The 23017-nt window shown below is 49.3% G+C and overlaps 1 protein-coding gene across 1 annotated transcript in view; it reads left to right on the forward strand.

Moving 5' to 3' along the window:
- Positions 1-23017, forward strand: part of HEATR1 (HEAT repeat containing 1) — a 290453-nt gene that overhangs the window by 120135 nt on the left and 147301 nt on the right. The window contains exons 15-17 of the mRNA XM_063918062.1: positions 16-137; positions 878-1063; positions 1200-1383. Coding sequence (XP_063774132.1) covers positions 16-137; positions 878-1063; positions 1200-1383 — 492 coding nt within the window. The remainder of the gene's footprint in view (positions 1-15; positions 138-877; positions 1064-1199; positions 1384-23017) is intronic.

Raw genomic sequence — 23017 nt, forward strand, 5'->3', positions numbered from 1 at the left:
TTACCTTTTCCTCAGCACTTGGTGAGAGCTTACAAAAGGCTACACATGGAGACTCTTTTGTGCTCATAAATAGCAACTTGGCTCATCTGTTGTCAAACAACTTGACTGCTGTGGACGCATCTTCAGTTTTAAAAATGGTGTGTGACTGTTTTTATTGTGCTGTTGCTTGGGGTCTTGCAGTGTGGGCAGACTGCTTGGGGTCTTGCAGTGTGGGCAGACTGCTGGGGTCTTGCAGTGTGGGCAGACTGCAGGGGTCTTGCAGTGTGGGCAGACTGCTGGGGTCTTGCAGTGTGGGTAGACTGCTGGGGTCCTGTTACTGCAGTGTGGGCAGACTGCTGGGGTCTTGCAGTGTGGGCAGACTGCTGGGGTCTTGCAGTGTGGGCAGACTGCTGGGGTCCTGTTACTGCAGTGTGGGCAGACTGGTGTTTGCAAGGATCTGGGGTTTTTGAACGTTAAAAAAAACAAAAGTGTTGACTGCGGAGTCCTAACCACCTTTCCTCTCACCAGTAATACGGAATGTATTTAAAATATGAAGAAAGGGTTGTAGAGTGCATGGAAGGTTTGCTATTTAAGTATATACTTAAAGAGTAAATATCAAGTTTGGTGAAAAGCAGATGTAGCTTGGTACCCATATTAAAATCCTTGTTATCCACTTTCCAAGGGTACAAGTTTCCTAGTGTCCTTTTTAGCCTTTTTAGGCTTCAGTGACCATGTCTAGTACCTCCAGCTTATAGGCGATATAATAATAGTAAGCAGCAAAAATAAAAGTTAAAATCAAAGGTTTATAGCAGTTAGTGCTTACACCATTCACTGTTCTACAAGATCGTGTTTCAGCATTACATATTGCTGTATCATAATGTCTATTCTACTTTGGAAGGTGGAGGATCTGGTGCACATAGCTGACAAGGATTCATTCATGATGAGGCAGAAGGTGACCTTTCATGTGCTCAGCCATGCCCTGGTAGAGGGTTACTCGGGCTGCCAGGATCCTGAGCTACAGGCTGCCATCACAATCTTTCAATTGCTTGACAAGAGACTGAGGAATTTGGAGGCACCAGCACAGGCAAGAACGGGTGTTATGCTGGTTAAACAGAGTTTCGATTTAAGTCCTTTAGTTGTACTGTACTTGAGCTGTGTGTTTTACACATCGGTAATACAGGAGTGTGATGTTTAATGGTACAATCAATGTGTTGATACAGAATATCACGGACAAGTGGATGCTGGATGCTTCGAGTGGGCAGCAGCTGCATAGTATTGTGCTGACTAAGTACATTGAGAAGCTGAATGCTGGACAAGGTGCAGACGCTGAGGAAGCGGTTTTGTTAATGCTGTGTCTAAAAATATTTATAAACAATCTTCAGCGTCCGGAATCTTTCCCTAAAGGTAAGAAACAATAGATATACATGTGTAAATCACTTTATGCGTAATGGAAACTGCTTGCCATGGACCTATAGCTTGAGTTTTGTGGTGTTAAACATTTTGTGGAATGCGCCACAGCTTTCACTTCACTAGGAAACCACTAATGCACTTCCCGCCACTTTATGTCTCACTGTAGGCGGTTCAGTCCACAAAATGGCTGGCTCTATCTTCTGTATGGGCAACAAGTTCAAATGAAACAAACCCCCCCCCCCAAAAAAAATACATGTTCTCTTCCATGTCCAGCTTTTGGTTTAAGGTCTTCCGCTGAATATTTTTCCCTTTTTTTAAATTGTTTTCATTTTTTATCCCAACCAGAAGCTTTAATTGCTACTTGGGTCCCTCCTGCAGTAGTACTTTACACACTGCCCATGGACCTAAACCCACTGCTCCACACTAATGAAAATTGAAAAATGCAGTAAACCATTATAGGAGCACTGCAATCATTTCCTGTTTAATCATCCACAGTAATGTGGTATTAGGGCTCTGGTTGGTAACCCATAGAATTCCCAAGGGCATTCACACACAGGCTGGTATTCCCTGTAGATCCAGATACCACTGCAGTTAGTGGTTGTGATAAAACACAAAGCAGTTGCCGTGCCTCTAAAGAAGAAAGTGTGTGGAGTAGCATGGACTTCGGTAAAATTGCTTAAATACCTAAATAGTGTGGTATATTGCCTTTTAATACAAAGATGTATTTTCCCCTATATAAAACACTTAAAAACTGTGTGCGCGCACATTCTGTCGGTGGATTTGTATACCAGATTTGTCTTGATGTTCCCTTACAGTCAGCAGCTTGCTGTTAGTAGTCACTCCTACTAGTGTAACTTAGCCACCACACTTTTGCAAACTGTGGGGCTAATTCAGACCTGATCGCTGCTGTGCGTTTTCGCACAGCGGGCGATAAGGTCTGAACTGCGCAGGAGGCGCATGCCAGAGATGCTATGAGCATCTCAGCCCAGTGATCGCCTATGCCTGATTGACAGGCAGGGGCGTTCACTGGGTGGGAGGGGGCGGGCCGCTGTTTTGGGGGCACGGTCCGGATAACGCAGGCGTGCCCAAACCGTGCGGGGGGGCGGGCAGCGGCTGCGTGACGTCACACGCAGCCGCTGCAACCCGGGATGCGGCGTTTAGTCCCCTGCCAGTGCGCAGGAGCTGCACTGGTAGGGAGCCACTCTTCAGGTGCAAAAGCATCGCTGCCTGCCATGCAATGCTTTTGTACCTGTGCGGCAGGGGGAGGGCCAGACATGCGGGGCGGATTAGCCCTGTGCTTGGGCGTTCCCCTGCATGTCAGGGTGGCTGATCGCTGGAACTGCTCGATTCTTGGTGTGTGTAACTTCTGTGCGTAGTGTGCTGATAACTGCCTGCATTCTCCTGGCCACATATTCTGTTTCTTCATTCACCACTAGGGTGCACAGGGATGCACTGATTATAGCTGGAGAGAAGAGAGTGAGCACCAACTAGTTAACTATTTTTATCCCATCAGCTCAGGCCTCCCTCTTCTCTGTACCCCGCCACCAGGTCAGCCAGTTTTTAAGTTGGAGACGGGAGGAGCGGGCACCGTGTGGGCCTTAAGAAGGCTCTTAGCGGACTGATGCAGATTCTAAGAAGGCGTTAGAGGCCCCCCCAAACTCTGGAGACATCCTTTTTGGTCAGGAGTTGGACAAGATAGTCGCTACGGTGGCAGCATCCAAGAAAGCCTACCTTCCTTCGGTGGCACCTCCTAAGACCAGCCCACCCTGACGCACCTGGCTTGCGGTGGTTCATTCCCATGTAGCGGTACTCGGAACACATTTACTATATGTGTGTTTCTGCGTATGTGCCGGTCTTCCTTCTCCCTCTTCTCCTCGCTCCTTGCCGTGGGCTTGCTACGTTAACTGGCTGGCCTGGGGGCAGGGTATAGAGGAGAGGGAAGCCTGGGCTGATATGGAAAAAAATAGTTCACTAATTGCTGCCCAGTTTCTCATATCCAGCTATACCCAGCGTATCCCTGTGCCCCCTTTGCAATTGAAGAAAAGTATTTAACCAGGTAAGTACATAAATCTATTTTTCTGGACTGCTGAGTAGAGGACAGACTGTTAATTGAGGACTCTGGCTTTATCGTATTACAGCAAGGGGTTGGATGAGAGCATTAGCGCTTATCAGCAGGCCAAGGGATTTCAGCACCTACATTATCAGTGCTTTGCAGGAATAGAGCAGGATCTTTAAGAATATGTTCAGTATTTATTGTTCTTTAAAGAAATGTTACACACTCCCACATAAAAGTAGTGGATGTAATATTAAGTATTGGAAATGCATATGAATGCGTTTGGACCATATTTTTAATATTGTAATTCAGGGGGTGGGTGAGGAGTGAGGTTTTTTTTTCTTTCACATTCCACTCACTGGCAGGTTGATGGATAGCTCAGGATACCTCCATCCTAGCTTCACTAAACCTGATCTAGGTGATTTATCTGTCAGTCTACCACCAAAACTATCTTCCAGTGTCATGCATGACCAAAAGTGAAAATTGGCTACAGTGGAATAGCAGCCAGACTCTGAGACAGCAGTGTCCTTGCTTCTGTGGCCAGAGGTTTTTCTTTTACATTCACTAGTTTTTACTGGAGTACTCTTGGGATATGGACGGTGCGTTAGGAGGGATAGGCACATTTAAATATTTAAATGTGTAACCCTCCACCCCCTCCATACTCCCATCATGCACCAGTATTTTTTGTTCCTCTTAGGGAATGGCACGACTTGGAGTTTGCTCCAAGCTTCACTTTTAGTTTTTATTTCTGCTGCGGGGTACACTGGGCTCCACAAGGATTGGACAATGGGGTGTAGAGTAGGATCTTGATCCGAGGCACCAACAGGCTCAAAGCTTTGACTGTTCCCAGAATGCATAGCGCCGCCTCCTTTATCACCCCGCCTCCCTGCACAGGAGCTCAGTTTTGTAAGTTGGTGCTGCAGTAAGCAGGCACTTAACAGAGGGGCTGCGCCAAGCAGCCCTAAAAAAAGCTTTTTATGAGAAAAAAGTGAAGACTTCAAGGGCAGCAGCGGTGGTAAAGGTCTTGTGACATTCACTGCTGCAGCTCCAGCTCTCCCCAGCGGCGCTGTACACTCCTGAGCCCTGGTTGCCGGGTACCTCCAGCGGAGGCTCCGGTTTTCTTCACGTTAGACACACACGGCTGGGGCTCTCCAGGATTGCGTGGCCGCGCTTCGGGAGGTGGTAAGTGGGTCCCGCTTGCGGGACCCGGTCTTTATCGCGATCCGGCACGGTCATTGGGAGGTGTGCCGCGCGCGCTGGCAGTGGACACTGTGGCAGTACAGGCGATCCCACTAGATCACCAGGGCATGGGAGCAGGTCAGGTTTTCTCTCTAAACCGGTTTTTATATCGCCCACAGTGCCCGGTGGTTTTGCCAGCAGAGGGGATAAGGCTTAGACCTGAAGCCCCTCCTCCAGCCCCATGGCGCCATTTCCAGCAAGTGTTCCCACCCTGGAGCTGCATTTCTGTCTTTTCCTCACTGCCTGTCAGTGTCTGCGGCGCCATTATCCCTCAGCTCACTGTTCCTGGGACTGCTTGGGCAAATCCTCCTATGTAAAGCCGCCTGGTTGTCAGCGCTGTGCCTTTACATGACACTTAAGTATTCTACCTGCCTTTTTAGACAGTGATAGTTAAGAAAGAGTGCATTTAGTCAGGGTTTTATAGTACAATTACCCTGTGGTATACATCCAGTTCTTACTGTGTAGTGTTATATCTATTGACTATTTAGCAATATAAGCTAGTCCAGTGCAGTATTATTGTCAGTAATAACCTCTGCATTGTACAAACTGTGACTATCTGTGTGTGCATTTGATAGCTGAGTGGTGTCCATTTCGTGTCTTTCACTCAACTTGCTATCCCTATATTCCATAACCTGAGGGGGCTTGGTGCGTCAGGTGTTATCTAATATAGGATTTTCACAAAGATATACTGTATTACGTATTTCTCCTTCATCCACTAGGGGCCACTGGAGCGTAGTTACAATGGGGAATAGTAGGCAGTAATTGGGAGCTGGCACTTTAAAAATTTTCACACTGTGGCTAGCTCCTCCCCTACTATCTCCCCTCCAAGCCAGTCTTAGTTTAGTGCCCGAGGGAGCTGGTTCACTTGGGTTTAGCTGAAGAATTTTTATTTTTTCTTTATTATTTTATTTTTTCTTACTTACACTCACAGATTGGCAGCTCTGCCACTGCCAGTCTGCACCGCGGGAGCTGCCGGCGGGGTCCCATCGCAGCTGCGTGCGGCTCGGGATGGGCCCCGGCTGAGGGAGACACTGAGCTCTCCTGAGTTGGCGGACACCGCTGCGTGCGGCGCGTGTCGCGGCCACTCCATCCAGCAGAAGATTCCGGCAGCAAGGCAGCGGTGAGTATCAAAAATGGCCGGACACCGCTGCGTGCGGCGAGTGTCGGGGCCGATCCACCAAGAACAGCAGCAGCAGTGGTGAGTGAGCTGTACTTTATTTGTGGTGGCTATTTATGTTTTTAGAGCAATGCACTGTTTATTGTTGTACAACCACTCCAGAAGGGCTCTCTGGGGCTGTAATGTACTGAGTGCTTCATTGTATTACCTGTTCCTCCTTATGGAGAAACAGACATGATGAATGGGGGAGGCTGAGTATGTGATTATACAGATCCCCTGCACAACTACGGGGTGTGTGTCATTCTGATATCCATCGCTTACTGAGGATCATAAGGCATTGTCTGTAAATTAGTGCGGCCCCCCCTCCGCTCCCCCAGCTCTCCGGCGGCTGTGGCTCATCTCCCCGCTCCCCCTGCACGGATCCCCGCTCAGCGCGACTCACAGAGCCGGCACAGGGATCCCGCTGGAGCGCAAAGCAAGTTTTAAATTTGGCGCCTTGTACGGAGGGGGCGGAGCTAAGTCCCGCTCTGTAGAGCGGGCTCAGCGTTCCCTGCTCCCCGGCGGCGACTCGCGCTCTGTACAGCGCAACACTCCCCGGCGGCGGCTCGCAGATACAGGGCTCTACTAGCTCTGTATAGCGGGCTCAACGCTCCCCGCGGTGACTCGCAGGTCCAGAGGAGGGTACAGGGCGCTTCCCGCTTAGGTAAATATAGTTTTTCAATAAGGCGCCATAACCGGGGGGGCGGAGCTAACTCCCGCTCTGTACAGCGGGCTCAGCGCTCTCCGCTCTCCGGCCACTGTTATAGTGTAATGGCCATTTATGTGAGGTTCATGCAATGGTGCTGGTGTGAATGTAATATAGTCAGCAGCACTAATCCAGTTATCCACTATATAGATTTTATCTCATAGAGAGGAGTTTCACTATGGCGGCCATTTCCTCCCTGCAGGGGAAACCTCTGCCACATCCAGGTACAGACCTGGGTTCATAGTTGCAGTGTCTCCTATAGCCTAGTGGGCTAATCTTGCATACTCAGAGACAAATAGAAGTAAAGTCCCATGTATATTGGATGTTCAGTTATAAGAGTTTACATAGCTCCGCCTTGCCACATAACATTTCCCCCCAGCTTTTATCACTGGCTAACCGCCATTTGCGGTGACCATCCAGGTTCTCTTTCCCTTTATTATTCCTTTATGTCACTTGAAATTTGGGGAATGTGTGTGGCATCAGATAGTAGCGGGGACTTCTGAACACAGGGACCAGGGTTGTGATCCCAACAAAAACCTGCTTTAAAGCTCCTATTCTGTCACTGCAGGTTATACCGCAGCTACGCATCTTTAATTCGTTCATATCATGTTAGGTGGGGATTGTGCGGGACAGCCATCTCTTCAGCCCTCAACGCAGGGCGGGGTGTTGCCTTCCCTTTATTTTTCCTTGGTGTCACTAGTTACTAATGCTATTTGGAATTTGGGAAGGAGTGTGAGACATCAGACAAATAGCGCGGTGGCTCAGTACGCTAGTAGCGAGTATCTGAACAGAGGTTTGAATCCAAAAAAAAAAAAAAAAACTTTAAGGGGAGCTCCTATAGCCTAGGGCTAAGAACAGCGCAGCGCTAATGGTTCAGGTCTCCCCTGCTCCAGAAAGTTTATTTGAATCGTGTCGGTCACACATTATAGCACAGACCTTACATAGGGCTGTGTTTATTTAACCCACCTTTTTCTCCTTTCGTTTGTGTCACCTGGAATAGTCAAAGAATTCCCTCTTAGGTGTGAAGTATGCGGTGGAGCCATCTGCTTAGCCCTCCACGCACCTGCAGGACACTCCTGTTTGAACAGCTCAGATTATACAGGTAATGTCACTCTTAACCAGAGACCTTGTACGTCATTTCACCTCTCCAGGTTTCTAAAGGAACCTTGCTAACTAACCTTCCATGTTACAATACTGATGATGTCTGTTTTCTGTGGAGTCTGAACCAGTGTCTCAGAATATCCAGGTGCATTATACAGCAGTTCGTCTGATACTGCAGGTAAAGGAGGCGGACACGTCAAGTACATCAGGCAGCGACTGGTCCAGTATCGGATGAGCGGGGCAGGCTCTGGTAGACACCCGAATACATAATTTCAGGTATCAAACAATGTTTGTTTTCCTATCCTCTCCCCGCAGATGGCAGAAAAAGGTATCAGTACCTCTCCAGGGTATACCCCTCGATGTATCGCCAGTCCAACAAGCTGCCGTTTTTTTCCCGAGGCAACCTTGCTCAGGGATCCATCGAACGCACATATACGGCAGCGGGGTTTCTACCTTGTCCGGAGCAGGTAAGTTGTGGAACAATTGTCCTCTAGGTTACAGGATGTTTCGCAACAGGATCAATTGATACTTTGGTACGGTCAGAATCACGATTCTGCTTAATGTTCTTTGGAGGTCTTCACGTCTGCGGACTCGGAACCTGCATTTTCGCTTGGGCTGCGACAGTGACAGGTGAACATGAAATCCTAAGGGGCAGATGGTTCAAGGGAAGGAATTTTTTGCAGGATTTCTTAAACCCTTGGAGGTAAGTCCACTTTGCTTTCTCCTACTACTGCCCCAGCTCCAAGACAGACCTTTACCAGTCTTTCCTTTAGATTTCTCTATCGTCCTAAGTGGATGCTGGGGTTCCTGAAAGGACCATGGGGAATAGCGGCTCCGCAGGAGACAGGGCACAAAAGTAAAGCTTTTACAGGTCAGGTGGTGTGTACTGGCTCCTCCCCCTATGACCCTCCTCCAGACTCCAGTTAGATTTTTGTGCCCGGCCGAGAAGGGTGCAATTCTAGGTGGCTCTCATAAAGAGCTGCTTAGAGAGTTTAGCTTAGGTTTTTTATTTTACAGTGATTCCTGCTGGCAACAGGATCACTGCAACGAGGGACAGAGGGGAGAAGAAGTGAACTCACCTGCGTGCAGGATGGATTGGCTTCTTGGCTACTGGACATGAAGCTCCAGAGGGACGATCACAGGTACAGCCTGGATGGTCACCGGAGCCACGCCGCCGGCCCCCTCACAGATGCTGAAGCAAGAAGAGGTCCAGAATCGGCGGCTGAAGACTCCTGCAGTCTTCTTAAGGTAGCGCACAGCACTGCAGCTGTGCGCCATTTTCCTCTCAGCACACTTCACACGGCAGTCACTGAGGGTGCAGGGCGCTGGGGGGGGGGCGCCCTGGGAGGCAAATGAAAACCTTTAAAAAGGCTAAAAATACCTCACATATAGCCCCAGAGGCTATATGGAGATATTTACCCCTGCCTAAATGTACTAAATAGCGGGAGACGAGCCTGCCGAAAAAGGGGCGGGGCCTATCTCCTCAGCACACGGCGCCATTTTCTGTCACAGCTCCGCTGGTCAGGAAGGCTCCCAGGTCTCTTCCCTGCACTGCACTACAGAAACAGGGTATAACAGAGAGGGGGGGCAAAATAAATGGCAATATATTAATATAAAAGCAGCTATAAGGGAGCACTTAATCATAAGGCTATCCCTGTCATATATAGCGCTTTTTGGTGTGTGCTGGCAGACTCTCCCTCTGTCTCCCCAAAGGGCTAGTGGGTCCTGTCTTCGTATAGAGCATTCCCTGTGTGTCTGCTGTGTGTCGGTACGTGTGTGTCGACATGTATGAGGACGTTATTGGTGTGGAGGCGGAGCAATTGCCAAATATGAGGATGTCACCTCCTAGGGGGTCGACACCAGAATGGATGCCTTTATTTGTGGAATTACGGGATAGCGTCAACTCGCTTAAGCAGTCGTTTGCCGACATGAGGCGGCCGGACACTCAATTAGTGCCTGTCCAGGCGCCTCAAACACCGTCAGGGGCTGTAAAACGCCCCTTGCCTCAGTCGGTCGACACAGACCCAGACACAGGCACTGATTCCGGTGGTGAAGGTGACGAATCAACCGTATTTTCCAGTAGGGCCACACGTTATATGATTTTGGCAATAAAGGAGATGTTACATTTAGCTGATACTACAGGTACCACTAAACAGGGTATTATGTGGGGTGTGAAAAAACTACCAGTAGTTTTTACCGAATCAGAAGAATTAAATGACGTGTGTGATGAAGCGTGGGGTGCCCCGATAAAAAACTGCTAATTTCAAAGAAGTTATTGGCTTTATACCCTTTCCCGCCAGAGGTTAGGGAGCGCTGGGAAACACCTCCTAGGGTGGACAAAGCGCTAACACGCTTATCAAAACAAGTGGCGTTACCCTCTCCTGAGACGGCCGCACTTAAAGATCCATCAGATAGGAGGATGGAAAATATCCAAAAAGGTATATACACACATGCAGGTGTTATACTACGACCAGCTATTGCGACTGCCTGGATGTGCAGTGCTGGGGTAGTTTGGTCAGAGTCCCTGATCGAAAATATTGATACCCTGGACAGGGACAATATTTTACTGTCGTTAGAACAAATAAAGGATGCATTTCTTTATATGCGTGATGCACAGAGAGATATCTGCACACTGGCATCACGGGTAAGTGCTATGTCCATTTCGGCCAGAAGAGCTTTATGGACACGACAGTGGACAGGCGATGCGTAGAGGAGTTATTTGGGGTCGGTCTATCGGATTTGGTGGCCACGGCTACGGCCGGGAAATCCACCTTTCTACCTCAAGTCACTCCCCAACAGAAAAAGGCACCGACCTTTCAACCGCAGCCCTTTCGTTCCTTTAAAAATAAGAGAGCAAAGGGCTATTCATATCTGCCACGAGGCAGAGGACGAGGGAAGAGACAGCAACAGGCAGCTCCTTCCCAGGAACAGAAGCCCTCCCCGGCTTCTACAAAAGCCTCAGCATGACGCTGGGGCTTCGCAAGCGGACTCGGGGGCGGTAGGCGGTCGTCTCAAGAATTACAGCGCGCAGTGGGCTCACTCGCAGGTAAATCCCTGGATCCTGCAGATAATATCTCAGGGGTACAGGTTGAAATTAGAGACAGAGCCACCTCGCCGTTTCCTGAAGTCTGCTTTACCAACGTCCCCCTCAGAAAGGGAGACGGTTTTGGAAGCCATTCACAAGCTGTATTCTCAGCAGGTGATAGTCAAGGTACCTCTTCTACAACAAGGGAAGGGGTATTATTCCACTCTTTTTGTGGTACCGAAGCCGGATGGCTTGGTAAGGCCTATTCTAAATCTGAAGTCCTTGAACCTGTACATAAAGAAGTTCAAGTTCAAGATGGAGTCACTCAGAGCAGTGATAGCGAACCTGGAAGAAGGGGACTTTATGGTATCCTTGGACATCAAGGATGCGTATCTCCACGTTCCAATTACCCCTCACACCAGGGGTACCTCAGGTTCGTTGTACAAAACTGTCACTATCAGTTTCAGACGCTGCCGTTTGGTTTGTCCACGGCACCTCGGGTCTTTACAAAGGTAATGGCCGAGATAATATTTCTTCTTCGAAGAAAAGGCGTATTAATTATCCCATACTTGGACGATCTCCTAATAAGGGCAAGGTCCAGAGAACAGCTAGAGATGGGTTTAGCACTATCTCAAGAGGTGCTAAAGCAGCACGGATGGATTCTGAATATTCCAAAATCCCAATTAATGCCGACAACTCGTCTGCTGTTCCTGGGGATGATTCTGGACACAGTTCAGAAAAAGGTTTTTCTTCCCGAAGAAAAAGCCAAGGAGTTATCTGACCTGGTCAGGAACCTCCTAAAACCAGGAAAGGTGTCTGTACATCAATGCACAAGAGTCCTGGGAAAAAATGGTAGCTTCTTACGAAGCAATCCCTTTCGGCAGATTCCATGCAAAGGGATCTGTTGGACAAATGGTCAGGGTCGCATCTTCAGATGCACCTGCGGATAACCCTGTCGCCGAGGACAAGGGTATCCCTTCTGTGGTGGTTGCAGGAGGCTCATCTATTGGAGGGCCGCAGATTCGGCATGCAGGATTGGATCCTGGTGACCACGGATGCCAGCCTGAGAGGCTGGGGAGCAGTCACACAGGGAAGAAATTTCCAGGGAGTGTGGTCGAGCCTGAAAAAGTCTCTTCACATAAGCATTCTGGAACTAAGAGCAATCTACAATGCTCTAAGCCAGGCGGAACCTCTGCTTCAAGGAAGACCGGTGTTGATCCAGTCGGACAACATCACGGCAGTCGCCCATGTAAACAGACAGGGCGGCACAAGAAGCAGGAGGGCAATGGCAGAAGCTGCCAGGATCCTTCGCTGGGCGGAGAATCACGTGATAGCACTGTCAGCAGTATTCATCCCGGGCGTGGACAACTGGGAAGCAGACTTCCTCAGCAGACACGACCTTCACCCGGGAGAGTGGGGACTTCATCCAGAAGTTTTCCACATGCTATTAAACCGTTGGGTAAAACCAATGGTGGACATGATGGCGTCTCGCCTCAACAAAACACTGGACAGGTATTGCGCCAGGTCAAGAGATCCGCAGGCAATAGCTGTGGACGCGCTGGTAACACCTTGGGTGTACCAGTCGGTATATGTGTTTCCTCCTCTGCCTCTCATACCAAAGGTATTGAGGATTATACGGCAAAGAGGAGTAAGACTAGTGGCTCCGGATTGGCCAAGAAGGACTTGGTACCCGGAACTTCAAGAGATGGTCACGGACGATCCGTGGCCTCTACTTCTGAGAAGGGACCTGCTTCAGCAGGGTCCTTGTCTTTTTCAAGACTTACCGCGGCTGCGTTTGACGGCATGGCGTTTGAATGCCAGATCCTAAAAGGAAAAGGCATTCCAGAAGAAGTCATTCCTACCTTGATAAAGGCAAGGAAGGAAGTCACCGCGAAGCATTATCGCCGTATTTGGCGAAAATATGTTGCGTGGTGCGAGCAGCGGAGTGCTCCGATGGAGGAATTTCAACTGGGTCGTTTTCCTACATTTCCTGCAATCAGGATTGTCTATGGGTCTCAAATTGGGATCTATTAAGGTTCAAATTTCGGCCCTATCAATATTCTTCCAAAAAGAATTGGCCTCAGTCCCTGAGGTCCAGATTTTTATCAAAGGAGTACTGCATATACAGCCTCCTGTGGTGCCTAAGGTGGCACCGTGGGATCTAAATGTAGTTTTAGATTTCCTCAAATCCAATTGGTTTGAACCACTAAAGAATGTGGATTTGAAATATCTCACATGGAAAGTGACTATGTTACTGGCCCTGGCTTCGGCCGGGAGAGTATCTGAACTGGCGGCTTTGTTTTATAAAAGCCCTTATTTAATTTTCCATTCGACATAGGGCAGAGCTGCGTCCGCATTTTCTCCCTAAGGTGGTATCAGCGTTTCACCTGAACCAGCCTATTGTAGTGCCTGCGGCTACAGACGACTTGAAGGACTCCAAGTTGTTGGACGTTGTCAGAGCCTTAAAAATATACATTTAAAGGACGGCTGGAGTCAGAAAATCTGACTCGCTGTTTATACTGTATGCACCCAACAAGTTGGGTGCACCTGCTTCTAAGCAGTCGATTGCTCGTTGGATTTGTAACAAAATTCAACTTGTACATTCTGTGGCAGGCCTGCCACAGCCTAAATCTGTTAAGGCCCATTCCGCAAGGAAGGTGGGCTCATCTTGGGCGGCTGCCCGAGGGGTCTCGGCATTACAACTCTGCCGAGCAGCTACGTGGTCAGGGGAGAACACGTTTGTAAATTTTTACAAATTTGATACCCTGGCAAAGGAGGACCTGGAGTTCTCTCATTCGGTGCTGCAGAGTCATCCGCACTCTCCCGCCCGTTTGGGAGCTTTGGTATAATCCCCATGGTCCTTTCAGGAACCCCAGCATCCACTTAGGACGATAGAGAAAATAAGAATTTACTTACCGATAATTCTATTTCTCGGAGTCCGTAGTGGATGCTGGGCGCCCATCCCAAGTGCGGATTATCTGCAATACTTGTACATAGTTATTGTTAACTAATTCGGGTTATTGTTTAGGAAGCCATCTTTCAGAGGCTCCTCTGTTATCATACTGTTAACTGGGTTTAGATCACAAGTTGTACGGTGTGATTGGTGTGGCTGGTATGAGTCTTACCCGGGATTCAAAATCCTCCCTTATTGTGTACGCTCGTCCGGGCACAGTACCTAACTGGAGTCTGGAGGAGGGTCATAGGGGGAGGAGCCAGTACACACCACCTGACCTGTAAAAGCTTTACTTTTGTGCCCTGTCTCCTGCGGAGCCGCTATTCCCCATGGTCCTTTCAGGAACCCCAGCATCCACTACGGACTCCGAGAAATAGAATTATCGGTAAGTAAATTCTTATTTTTTCCGTGCCCTTTCAAGCTTTCGACTCCACACGGGCGATATCTCCGTCGCCAGGGGATCCCAGGGCAAAAAGCTGAAGCAGATGTTCAGCATCCTCGATCCAGTCTGATTTTAAGTCATCCTATACACCTACTACAAGTCAAACCTTCCTACCACCTGGAGGGTCCCAGGGTAGGCGCATGTCGGGGTCCTACGGAGAGTACTGAGAAGGCCTGGGTGGTCACAGACAAAATTTTGGAGTACAACCGTCTCAAGAGTCAAGAGAGTCATACTGCAGTCGGCGCTCCATATGCTTCTAACCGCAAAGGATGTTGATCCCTATTTTTCAGATATCATTTGAATCAGGACAGTTCCCAGGCCTTTGTTTTCTTTTCACGTTCCGAAGCCTGTTGGCTCGACCAGGCCTATTCTGGCCTTAGAATCCTTTCAGTCTGTGATTGCTAGTTTTGGACAAGATAGGGAGTTCTACGTGTCCCTTGTCTGCAGGGAGGCCTGTTTACTGATTTCCGTTGGGTTTCCTCATCTGGCTTCTCTCAGATTCGCATTACAGGATACTCATTTTCAACGTCAGTCCACTTCCATTCGGTCTCTCTTCCGCTCACACAGGGTTCAGGAAGATCACAGAATAAATCTTTCCCAAGGGCAGAAAGTACGTTGGTTCCCTAATGGGACAATCTACTGCTACTATCCCACTTTGTACATTAGGTGGCTTCTGAATATCCGGAGGATCCAGGAGCTTCTGGTTCAACACTGATCCAAAAAAAAAAAATTATGCTCCTCGTAGACATTTCTCAGCACGGTCCGTCGAAGGATTTTTCCTTCCTCGGCACCAGGTACTCTGTTTCTTCAGTCAAGCTGCGACGCAATGAGTGGTCGCCTACATTCCCCTCTAAGCGGGGGACAACAATCTTCTTTCCACACACCGCCAGGTCAGACTCACGGGTGAGGGGACATTCCCCGGAGTTTTGTCAACTGGTCCGCTGTGGGCGGAGATTTCGGATCGACCTCAGGGCGTTCTGACTAACGCTTTACTACTCTCGGACGTGAGCTCTGGCGGCAGTAGCCGAGGATGCCCTCAGGGCTCCTGGGAGTTTTCTGGTTATTCTATCCTGCCTCCTTTTCTATTTCTACCTCTCTTTCGGTATCACAGGAGGGAAATATGCGTGCTAGTCCTCTCGGTGGCTCTGGTTGGGCCACGCATGACTTGAAGATACAGCTACACCTGTTGTCAGTAGAGGAGCCTTGGCTCCTACCTCGACTGAACTGTCTACTTCAACAGGGCCCCTTTTTTCTTTATTCAATCTTACACTGGTTTCATTTAACCGTGTGACACTTCACGAGACCTCAGAAGGGACGAGTTCCCTAGTTCGGTTAGGCCTGCTGGGCCCCGATTTCAGAAGTCGGTTACCTCTTCTCGCTTTTGCCACTTTTGGAAAACTGTATGGGACATACTAAGGATAAGAGGGGTTTTCCCCTTCTTTCAGTTACCATTCAGCCGTCATCTTTGGCTTCTCTGGGAGGTTTTGCTCCGCTGCGCTTCAAACCACATTGACCTGAATATTAGGACTCTGCCTTTTTCGGTTTTCTTCCAAAAGAGATTAGCCTGGCGGCCATAAGTTCGGGCTCTCTTTCAGGGAGTTCTCTATTGGCAACTCCCCTGGCTGAGCTTCGGCCTCAGCGATCGTTTCTTCCAAAGGGGATGTCTGTTTTTCATATAAACCTGACACTAGTGTTTTTCGGTCCTCTTTGACTGTTGTCAGGGCTCACCGACTCTCTCTACAGCGGTCCTAGGCTATTCGACGAAGGGCTTTTCTTCTTTGTTCTGTACGATGCTCCTGTACTAAATAGCCGGGGTCCCCAGCATATGCTGGGCTGTTGGATACATCTGACCATCAGACAGTCTTCTTGGCGGTTGCTCAGGAGCCTCCGTTTTCCATTTCAGCGCACTTTACGCGCGTTGTGGGACCTTCGTGGGCAGCTGCCCGTGGGGTCTCCATGAATACTTTATGTTGGGCGGCTACTTGGTCGGACCGCCTTCCGTTTTGTCAAATTCTACAAGTTTGACACTTTTGTGGCCTCTGCATCACAGTTTGGCCGAGCGGTTTTACAGGACTCTCAGCGCTCTCCCACCCGTTTTGGGAGCTCTGGGACGTCCCCATTGTAACTACGCTCCAGTTGCCCCTAGTGGATGAAGGAGAAATCAGGATTTTGGTACTTACCGATAAATCCCTTTCTCCGATTCCACAGGGGCCACTGGACGCCCGCCCAGCGCTGTTCCTCCTGGTTTTTTGCTTAACGGTTTGCAGATCACCACATGACTGCTTGTTGAGTTCGGGCTAGCCGTTTGTTTGTTAGGTTCTGTTCCAGGTTTGGTCTGTATTATCCTGGTTTACAGGGCTTCATTAACCTCCTCTACCTTACGGTTTGTTTATTCCAGCTCTCCTCGGGCACAGTTTTACGTAGACTGGCTTGGAGGGGAGATAGTAGGGGAGGAGCTAGCCACAGTGTGAAAATTTTTAAAGTGCCAGCTCCCAATTACTGCCTACTATTCCCCATTGTAACTACGCTCCAGTGGCCCCTGTGGAATCGGAGAAAGGGATTTATCGGTAAGTACCAAAATCCTGATTTTTCTCTGTGATTTAGTCACCATATCTCTCCTTTATCTCTGCTAGTGCTGACTACACTGCGCAGGGGTTTGGGTTTAGAGGTATAGTGCTGCTGATAATTGTACTGTGTTACCTCATACTGCAAGTTTTATCATGTCTGCTTCTGAGGGTAACGGTGTTGCTGAAGCCACAGACACATATGAGGAGAATATAGCAGCTGTGGGCTCTGGTTCTGGGGGCTCCTTAACCCCCAGTGGGACTGTGGCAACGGAGGCACATACTGACCCACCGTGGGCCGCTTTTTCCACGCTTCTGCATACGCTAGTTACTAAACTAACATCCCCTATGGGACCCCCAATGCCGGTACAACCGTATGTGGTCCCTGCAGCTAACCCGCCGTGGGCGGACGATTTATCTGCTCAATTGAAGAAGTTGAACCAGTCCTTGACTACTAAAAAGTCTGACCAACGCTCGCCTAAGTCCAAGAGGTCCTCTAAGCGAGCACTTGTCTCCTCACAATCCACCTCGTCTGATGAAGACGGCACATATACTGACCCCACAGGTTCTGACTCAGATACGGCTGATGGGGAGGGTAGTTCACATGTGGATGTGCCTGATCTTTTGGAGGCTATTAAGTTAATTCTACAGATTACGGATGATCCCGAGCCATCCGTCCCTCCTAATAAACCAGATAGGTTCAAGCGTCAGAAGGTGGTTAAACAAGTTTTACCTCACTCTGATCACCTAGTGGATATACGTCAGGAACCCTGGGAAAACCCAGGTACGAAGTTTGTGCCTTGAAAGTAGATGCTGGCTCGCTATCCCCTCGCGCCAGAGCTGTCTAAGAATTGGGAAACGCCTCCTCCAGTGCACTCACATGTGGCTAGGATGGTGGTTTCCTCAGCTCTACCTGTCACTACCGTCACGTCTCTAAAAGAGCCTACGGATAAACGTGTGGAGGGTGGTCTGAAAGCGATTTACACCCTCACAGGTGCTGCACAAAGGCCCACTATTGCAGCTACATGGGCTGCAGAGGCTATTGAAGCATGGGCCTTGGAGTTAGAAGCTGAAATCTCCTCTGACCATGCTAGACAATGCTTGTCATATATTGTCACCACTTCTCGATATATTAAAGAGGCGTCTTCTGATGCTGGTATCCTAGCAGCCAAGGCCTATACTACGTCAGTCCTGGCTCGCCGGATATTGTGGCTGAGATCCTGGTCTGTGGATCTGGACTCTAGAAAAACCCTGGAGGTACTCCCTTTCAAGGGAGATATTCTGTTTGGGGAGGACTTAAATAAGATCGTGGCTGACTTGGCTACTGCCAAAACTGCCTGTCTGCCTAATACCGCTCCTTCTGTGTTGAAGGCTAAAGGTTCGTCCTTTCGCCCCTTTCGTCCTTCAGGTAAAGCAAAAGGTCAGGCGTACCATAAGCAGGCCCGCACTTCCAAACCTGGTAAGCCGAAGCCCAAAAGAGCCTGGGCTGGGGCGGGCCTCCTCCTGGGGGATCCCAGGGTGGGGGGGCCGGCTTCTAGGGTATACCCAGGAATGGTTGAAGACCACTTCAGATGCCTGGGTACGGGAAGTCGTCACTCGTGGTTACGCCATAGCCTTCAAAAACCGACCCCCTCATCGATTTTGCCAGACAGACGTCCCTTGGGACCAGACAAAGGCAAAAACTCTACACTCTGTGGTACAGACCCTCCTGGATACAGGAGTTGTAGTACAGGTGCCTCTTGCTCAGAGGGGCCGGGGGTAATATTCTCCGCTGTTTCTGGTCCCGAAACCGAATGGGTCCTCCCGGCCCATTCTCAACCTCAAGGCATTGAACAGGTTTGTGAAGGTTTCTAAGTTCCGTATGGAAACCCTTCGCTCTATAGTTCTGGCCTTGGATCCTGGGGACTACATGGTCTCCCTGGACATACAGGATGCTTGCATATTCATATAGCAGTGTCACATCTGCAATACCTGAGGTTTGCTATTGGCAACCTCCATTACCAGTTTCGGGCGTTACCTTTTGGTTTAACAACGGCTCCGCGAGTCTTCACCAAAGTCATGGCGGTGCTGACGGTGGTACTCCGCCGTCAAGGGGTCAGGATACTGCCGTATCTGGACGACTTGTTAATCCTGACAAATTCCCCAGATCTTCGCCTACGTCATCTGGACATGACGGTCCGGTTTCTACAAGCCCACGGGTGGCTCATCAACTGGAAGAAATCCTCCCTGGTCCCTGCTCAGAGCATGGTGCACCTGGGAGCGCTATTGGACACTCACAACCAGCAGTTGTTCTTGTCTCAGGAGAAATAGGCCCTACACACTGGCCGATTTTTTAAAAGATGTGAACGATCTCGTTCATAAATGAACGAGAACTCGTTCATATCTTTCAGTGTGGAGACTCCTGCGATGAACGATGCGCGTCCCTGCGCTCGTTCATCGCTGGTCTCCCGTCGGCTGTGCATGCAGGCCAATATGGACGATCTCGTCCATATTTGCCTGCACTTCAATGCAGCCGCGTGACGGGGGGAGTGAAGAAACTTCACTCCCCCCTTCACTGCCCCCCCGCCGCCGGGTCGCTCGTCGGCCGTATCCGCCGTCGGGCAGCTCGGCGGCGGGTCGGCCAGTGAGTAGGGCCCCAAAGTCCTGAAGCTCCAGGACAGGATTCGTTGCTTCCTTTCTTGTCCGCAAGTGTCGATACATTCGGCAATGCAGGTGCTGGGCCTCATGGTATCAGCATTCGACATTGTGGAGTATGCTCAATTCCATTCTCGCCCCCTCCAGAGGCTGATTCTAGCCAAGTGGGACGACCTGCCTCACCGGATCAGATCTCAAATGATCTTTTTGACTCCGGAGGTCCATCTGTCACTGCTTTGGTGGCTCCAGGACCAACGATTGTGCAGGGATCGTCCCTTCTGGATATCCAACTGGGTCCTGTTGATGACAGATGCCAGTCTAAGAGGTTGGGGCGCGGTGCTGGAGCAACACTCCTCCTTGGTCCACCGACCCTGAAGGGAGTCCCTCCTCTCGATCAACATTCTGGAATTGCGGGCGGTCTTCAATGCGTTGAACCTGGCCCAGCATTTAATTCAGAACCGTCCTGTTCAAGTACAGTCGGACAACGCCACCACAGTGGCTTACATAAATCATCAAGGCGGCATTCGAAGCCGTTTGGCAATGAAGGAAGTCTCACGGATTCTACGTTGGGCGGAACGCCATCTACCGGCCACATCGGCAATATTCATTCCGGGAGTCCTGAATTGGGAAGCGGACTTTCTCAGTCGTCAGGACGTGCATGCCGGCGAGTGGGGCCTCCATCCAGAAGTGTTTCAACTCCTCGTGGAAAAGTGGGGTCTTCCAGATGTGGATCTGATGGCGTCTCGACACAATCACAAGGTTCCGGTCTTCAGAGCAAGGACAAGGGATCCTCAAGCAGCATTCGTGGATGCGCTAGCGGTGCCGTGGAGGTTTCGGCTGCCGTACGTGTTCCCTCCGGTGTCACTCCTGCCCAGGGTAATTCGGAAGTTCAAGCAAGAAAAAGGAATTCTGCTTCTCATAGCTCTGGCCTGGCCCAGATGGCACTGGTTCTCAGACCTGCAGGGCCTATCTCCAGAGCGTCCAATTCTACTTCCACAACGCCCAGACCTCCTCGTTCAGGGCCCCTGTGCCTACCAGGACCTAGCCCGGCTGTCTTTGACGGCATGGCACTTGAAGCTTCCGTCTTAAGGGCTAAGGGTTTTTCTGAAGAGGTCATTAAAACTATGTTGCGGGCCCGGAAACCTGCTTCTGCTCGGATTTACCATAGGGTCTGGCATTCCTACTTTGTTTGGTGCGCATCTTACAATTATGACGCTTCCAAGTTTAGTACAGCCAAGCTTTTGGCTTTTCTGCAGCAAGGCCTAGAGGTAGGCCTGCGCCTGGCCTCCCTCAAGCTTCATATTTCTGCCTTGTCGGTGTGGTTTCAGGGAAAGCCACTTAAGGTCAGCTGAACCAAGGGGTTCAAATGGAGGCTCCTGCAACGCCTCCAAAACCACCGACAAGTCCCAAGGAGCCACAGGCGGGACATAGGGAGGTTGGATACGCAACACACCCTGAGTGAAAGTATGAACATTAGGCAAAGTCGCAGTAGACTCACATGTGGCTAGGATGGTGGTTACCTCAGCTCTACCTGTCACTACCGTCACGTCTCTAAAAGAGCCTGCAGATAAACGTGTGGAGGGTTGTCTGAAAGCGATTTACACCCTCACGGGTGCTGCACAAAGGCCCACTATTGCAGCTACATGGGCTGCAGAGGCTATTGAAGCATGGGCCCTAGAGTTAGAAGCTGAAATCTCTTCTGACCATGCTAGACAATGCTTGTCATATATTGTCACAGCTTCTCACTATATTAAAGAGGCGGCTTCTGATGCCGGTATTCTAGCAGCCAAGGCCTCTACTACATTAGTCCTGGCTCGCCGGATATTGTGGCTGAGATCCTGGTCTGTGGATCTGGACTCTAGAAAAACTCTGGAGGTACTCCCTTTCAAGGGAGATATTCTGTTTGGGGAGGACTTAAATAAGATCGTGGCTGACTTGGCTACTGCCAAAACTGCCTGTCTGCCAAGTACCGCTCCTTCTGTGTCGAAGGCTAAAGGTACTTCCTTTCGCCCCTTTCGTCCTTCAGGTAAAGCAAAAGGTCAGGCATACAACAAGCAGACCCGCACTTCCAAACCTGGTAAGCCGAAGCCCAAAAGAGCCTGGGCTGCCCGTCCGCCAGCTTCCAAGACCGATAAGCCTGCCGCATGACGGGGCGGGCCTCCCCCTGGGGGATCCCAGGGTGGGGGGCCGGCTTCTAGGGTATACCCAGGAATGGTTGAAGACCACTTCAGATGCCTGGGTATGGGAAGTCGTTACTCGAGGTTACGCCATAGCATTCAAAAACCGTCCCCCTCATCGATTTTGCCTGACAGACGTCCCGTTGGACCAGACAAAGGCAAACACTCTACTGTCAAAGTCGAAAAATATCATGCTTCACATTGCCATATATTTACCCCATGCACATGCCCGCTGCTCGTGCATATAGTCTGCTGTACGTGCACATGTTCGCAAATTGCGTATGCTCGCTCTGGCGAGTACGCGCGGTATATGCGTATTTACGGTAGAGTTTTGTGAGCTTGTAGCGGGCGACTTGTTTATAGTATATTTAACCCACATAGCGTGTTTTGTAGGTAATATTCCCTTTAATAATATCTGTAAGTATGTTTAGTGTAACTGGTTCATGGACAAAGGAATTCCTCTTTGCATGATACGAAGGGTCAGACAGGGTCTGAGCGGTGGTGTTTAGTACCTAACTGAATAGTATTTTATTAGAAACAATCCGGTGCTGGTTAGGTAGAGATTAATCGCTCCTGCGTATAGTTATGTTTAAAAGAAGTTTATGGACTTTAAAAGTATTTGCTGTTTTATTACACATGTGGTGGGAGTCCTGAGGATTCCTCCCACTTGAGCAGTTTGAAATAGTCACAGCCCACCTGTTCAAACAAACCTATGACCTTTTGTTACAGTGCAGAGAGGCATTCCTGTGTCCAATGAACAATAAGATTGTAGGGCCCTTTGTAGTGTACTGTATGTTGTGTATATAAGGCAGCCAGCCTTGGCCAGCTCTCTCACTTCTCTCCACAAGGTTTTCATCATTGATTAACTGAGAGCTGGATTTCCAGATAGCGCAGGCGATTCATTCCCACGTGTGTAAGTTTCTCTGTGACCATCTTATTCTCTGTCTGTATTTGCCTTACTCTCTCTCTCTCTCTCTCACTGTTATTGTTTAGGATTGAGACGCTATTGTATATTTATGTCTAGTATTCTGTTTAGGTGTTTTATGTTAGTGCTGTAGTGTATAAGCTGTTAACTGTATTTTTCCTTTTTACATAGCTAAATCTCGTTAGTAAAGGTGTTGGAACCTCAGCAAGGTGTCTGTGTTTCTCTAGCTAGTACAAAGGGTTTCTGAGTATCTCAATCATTCAAACAGCTTGCTTAAATATCCAGGTTAACCAGTGGTATATCATTACAATATCTCAATACTAAGACTTACAGTATAATCATACTCTGTGTTTAAGGTTTAAAAGGTTATTATCTGTGTGTACGCTCGCTGTGTGTATTCCGTACACTCAGCGCAGCGTGTGTACGTAACTTGCGTACCACGTGCGAGGTCTATGTACGCAAATAGCGTACGGAGTGCGTAGCATGTGCACGTGGTTTAGCGGCCATTACGGCTTGAAGGTATTAGTAAATAGCTTGTGTTAAAAGGTAGAAAACTGACTCTATCACTACATTCGGTGGTACAAACCCTCCTGGATACAGGAGTTGTAGTACAGGTGACTCTTTCTCAGAGGGGCCGGGGGTACTATTCTCCG

The sequence above is a fragment of the Pseudophryne corroboree genome, chromosome 4 (genome assembly GCF_028390025.1).
Source record: "Pseudophryne corroboree isolate aPseCor3 chromosome 4, aPseCor3.hap2, whole genome shotgun sequence".
NCBI lineage: Eukaryota > Metazoa > Chordata > Amphibia > Anura > Myobatrachidae > Pseudophryne > Pseudophryne corroboree.